This window comes from Fulmarus glacialis, unplaced genomic scaffold, assembly GCF_000690835.1.
Source record: "Fulmarus glacialis isolate BGI_N327 unplaced genomic scaffold, ASM69083v1 scaffold44219, whole genome shotgun sequence".
In the NCBI taxonomy this organism is placed as follows: Eukaryota; Metazoa; Chordata; class Aves; order Procellariiformes; family Procellariidae; genus Fulmarus; species Fulmarus glacialis.
In genome coordinates, this window is record NW_009236153.1 from 42,907 (window position 1) to 46,398 (window position 3,492).

Here is a 3,492-nt window from a genome sequence, read left to right on the forward strand (position 1 = left end):
TTCTAAACAGAATTGTTCTTTGAGGCAAAAAAAATTTAAGATTTTTTAAAAATTATTTGAGAAATTGTTAAAATTTTTGTGATTTTCTTTTATATGAAATGTTTGCAATTTGGATGAAAATAGTAATCAAATTTCATTTAAATGTGCAAGCTTTTCCAATACCTCTGAAACTGAATTCCAAATTCCAGCAATTCTTGCTCCCTTAAAAAAATGTACTCAATTCCTTCCATGTATATTGGCACAGCAAGGTACTTACACACTAATCCCTTTTCCAGCACTTGCCATGAAACTTTTCTACAAAGATTTACGGCACAGGGACACTACCTGTGGTGGCGGGAGGCCTCCTGCACCTGCAGGGCATTCTGGCAGCATAGTGAGTTTCTTGTGAGTGCTGCACTTGCAGGAAGGTGAAGGATTCTCAGGGCTCCACTTTTGGCTCAGCAGGAGGCTGCTTAGGTTAGGATGAACAGCAGGTGTGTTCCAGGCAGTTGGCATACTATTGCATGGGTGGTTCCTGTGTAGAGGAACAGACTCTTTAAGCTGTGCAGAGATACAGTTCATGAGAGCTCACAAATCCACAAAATCACAATGCTCTCAGCAGACATTCTCTTCTCAGCCCTTATCCTGCGAGTTATGAATAATAAGAACATTTCAGAGTACTTCATAAACATGAATAAATATAATCTCCCCCCACATCTCTGCCAAGTTTACTGTCTTCAGCTTGCAGATAGGACACTGAAGGAACAAGGGGACTGTGTTTGACCCATTAGTACACACAAAATCTGCAGTGGACACATATCTTTGTGAAGAAACTATCCTTTTCCTTGCTCATGCTGTATTTTTTCTCTCTTTATTTTTTTAAGTTTCCTCTTTGTTCCTGCTGTACCAGGCAGAGGAGAGGAAGGGGAAGAGAGAGGAGAGGACAGCCAGAAGAATCAAGTTGCTGGATATCAGGACTGGGAGAGAGGCAGGAGAAAAGGAACAAATGGCAAAGTATAGCATGCCAGTGACAAATGCCTCCAAAGCAGGATTCACAGGCAGGGTAAGTGGGTAGGACAATAAATGTTGAAGTAAGAGCTCTACTAACATTGTCTTCCAGAGTGAGAATAGCTTCAAATCATAGAGACTGTCCTTTTGCTACTTCACAATCTAAGCAATTGCTGAAGCTATTGCTTCCAAACACACCAGTGGGAACAGGAGCAACCTGAGGGGACTCATACGTGGAAAGTGCCAGGGAAGCTGTGAAGATTTGGGTCTGAGCCCACTGGCCTACTGACATACATTTCAAGGTTGCTTAATTCCCAATACAAGGCTACATGAGCTGGCTTCCAGCTCGTCACATTAAGCACTGTGAATCATTCTTAATCCAGTGGCATTGTTGTCTTGCTGTTTGTTACTTTTGACCTGATACTAGATATTATTGTCAACAATATATCTAAAGCATTGGCTCTAGTGAAAAGTCAAGCCAATTCATTCTTGTTTCACTACTCAAGTTCCACTAGTAATACCCTGCTAGAATCTCGTTCAAAAGAGATTAGCTAGCAACTTACTGAAGAGGCTGATTCTTCATGCAGCGATTTCCGAATCCTGGTTTATTCAAGAAAGCATCAGTGAGGGAGACCATCTGCTCACTGCCGGGACGCTCATTGCTAAGGGAATAAGATAGGACTTTCGCTATAAAAATTTTTTTCAAACTGTTTTACTGGAATACACATAGCAACTGGTGAAGGACAGCCGTATGGCAGAACCAACTGCCCCCCTCCAAATGCTAATAATTCAACTATTTTTTTTATTTATGCAAAACCCCAGAACCTTCCAAGATGGTTAACAGGCTAAAGCAATGGTCCTTTTCTCCTAATATTAAAGCATGACTTCTGACATAGTCCTACAGCAATATTCTCCAAAAAGCCTTGAATCCACATTTCTACCCCCTCAGCCCTGTCACATTCAGTAATCAGAAGATGAAAAACATATTCTGCATTTTCACTTGCTGAGGCCAAAGAGACAATGCTGCTAAAGTGAAGTGTCTGCAACTAACAACCTAATAACATTAGACTACAGAATATTGCTAGTGCCAAGTGTTATACAAGTGTGAATATCAAACTCTGCTCCATACACTACTATGTGTAAATTAAATTAAATTTTCAGTATGAAACTCAAGGAAAATGCTTCAAAATTATTGCCTTCAGTTTTGCTGCTTTCTGCTAGTTGTGATCTAGTCTAGGATTAAACGTTGTTTATAAATTTCCTCTGCATTGCATATGTTTTGAGTGGGTGCAAGTTCAGCTTTGGAATACATGGAAATGAAGGTGAAGCAAGTGTTCAGGAGAGCACAGAGGAATTGTGCAATGACCTGGAGAGAACAGAACTGAAGCTTCTATGAAGAATTAAAGGGGACAAAGTGCTAGTAGACAAAAAAAAAAATTCAGACCCAGCCAAAGGATACCGCGTGAGGAGAAACTGCTAAGCAGCAGCATTAATAAAACCTAAGAGTCTCTGCTTTCATCTTGTTTCCATAACTTTGCCCAAATACTGTACTAACTATAAATAAATCCACCACAGGTCAGCACATAGGCTTGAATCTCATTGTTCTTTAAGATTATGAATATAGGAGTAGTTCAATGGCATATCAGATACAATCAGATTTCTCACTGTCCTGGATCTCCTATTAGGCAGGATACGTAACTTTTTAAGTGTTGAGGGCAAAAATTCAGGTAGGAAGAGGAGAGTACCAAAGATAGCAAGGTATTTGAAGGACTTGATTAGACATACTAGCAGCTGTATTCTCCACTTGCACCAATTTCATGCTATTTTAAATCTGCTGATTCCAGTGGAGTTAATCCTTTTTTATACCACATAGAGTGAGAAAAGCCCAGTAAGACAGGGCCCCATGATCCTAAACGCTAGGGAGAAAAGGGTGTATATATGACAGATGTACTTTTACTCAGTGATTCCTCTTACCTGAAGAAAGTAAACTGTTGTCCATAGATCCAAGGGTGTAAGGTTAAGGCGGGATATTCTCCAAATGGAGGAATAATGACTGTAAGTATTAAAGACAGCAACACAAAACTAGCAGGGAGAACAATCTGCAGGGAAGATGAAAACATCACACTAGGTTATCAGATATATGTTGTAGAGTGACACTGTACACACCTCACAATATATGTAAACAAAGGAGGGATAGCAGGAGAACACAGATCAGATCTGGTTTACCTCCTGACCACCAACAACTTAATTTCCAATGCTCTCAGTTAAGATTCTGGTCGTCACAGAATTGCATTATGTTAAAAATAAAATGCTGGGCTAATAGTGATTGAATCATTAACTTGGTGCAGGTGATAGACTCTACGCAGAAAGAAATAGAAAAAGAGGCAGAAGAGCTGGAATCATAATTAGAACAGTCAGGGACACTGTTACCCACTTGCAGTACCTCTTTTGCTTTGCATAGAGGCATTGCTGGGAAAGACAATGTTGAGAATGTTGTGGGAAAGA

General features: G+C 40.0%; 1 protein-coding gene across 1 annotated transcript in view; it reads right to left on the reverse strand.

Moving 5' to 3' along the window:
* Positions 1 to 3,492, reverse strand: part of ABCA4 (ATP-binding cassette, sub-family A (ABC1), member 4) — a 74,221-nt gene that overhangs the window by 19,440 nt on the left and 51,289 nt on the right. The window contains exons 28-30 of the mRNA XM_009586267.1: positions 2,962 to 3,090; positions 1,551 to 1,649; positions 325 to 514 (exon numbers count right to left, since the gene is read on the reverse strand). Of these exons, the coding sequence (XP_009584562.1) occupies positions 325 to 514; positions 1,551 to 1,649; positions 2,962 to 3,090 (418 nt within the window). The remainder of the gene's footprint in view (positions 1 to 324; positions 515 to 1,550; positions 1,650 to 2,961; positions 3,091 to 3,492) is intronic.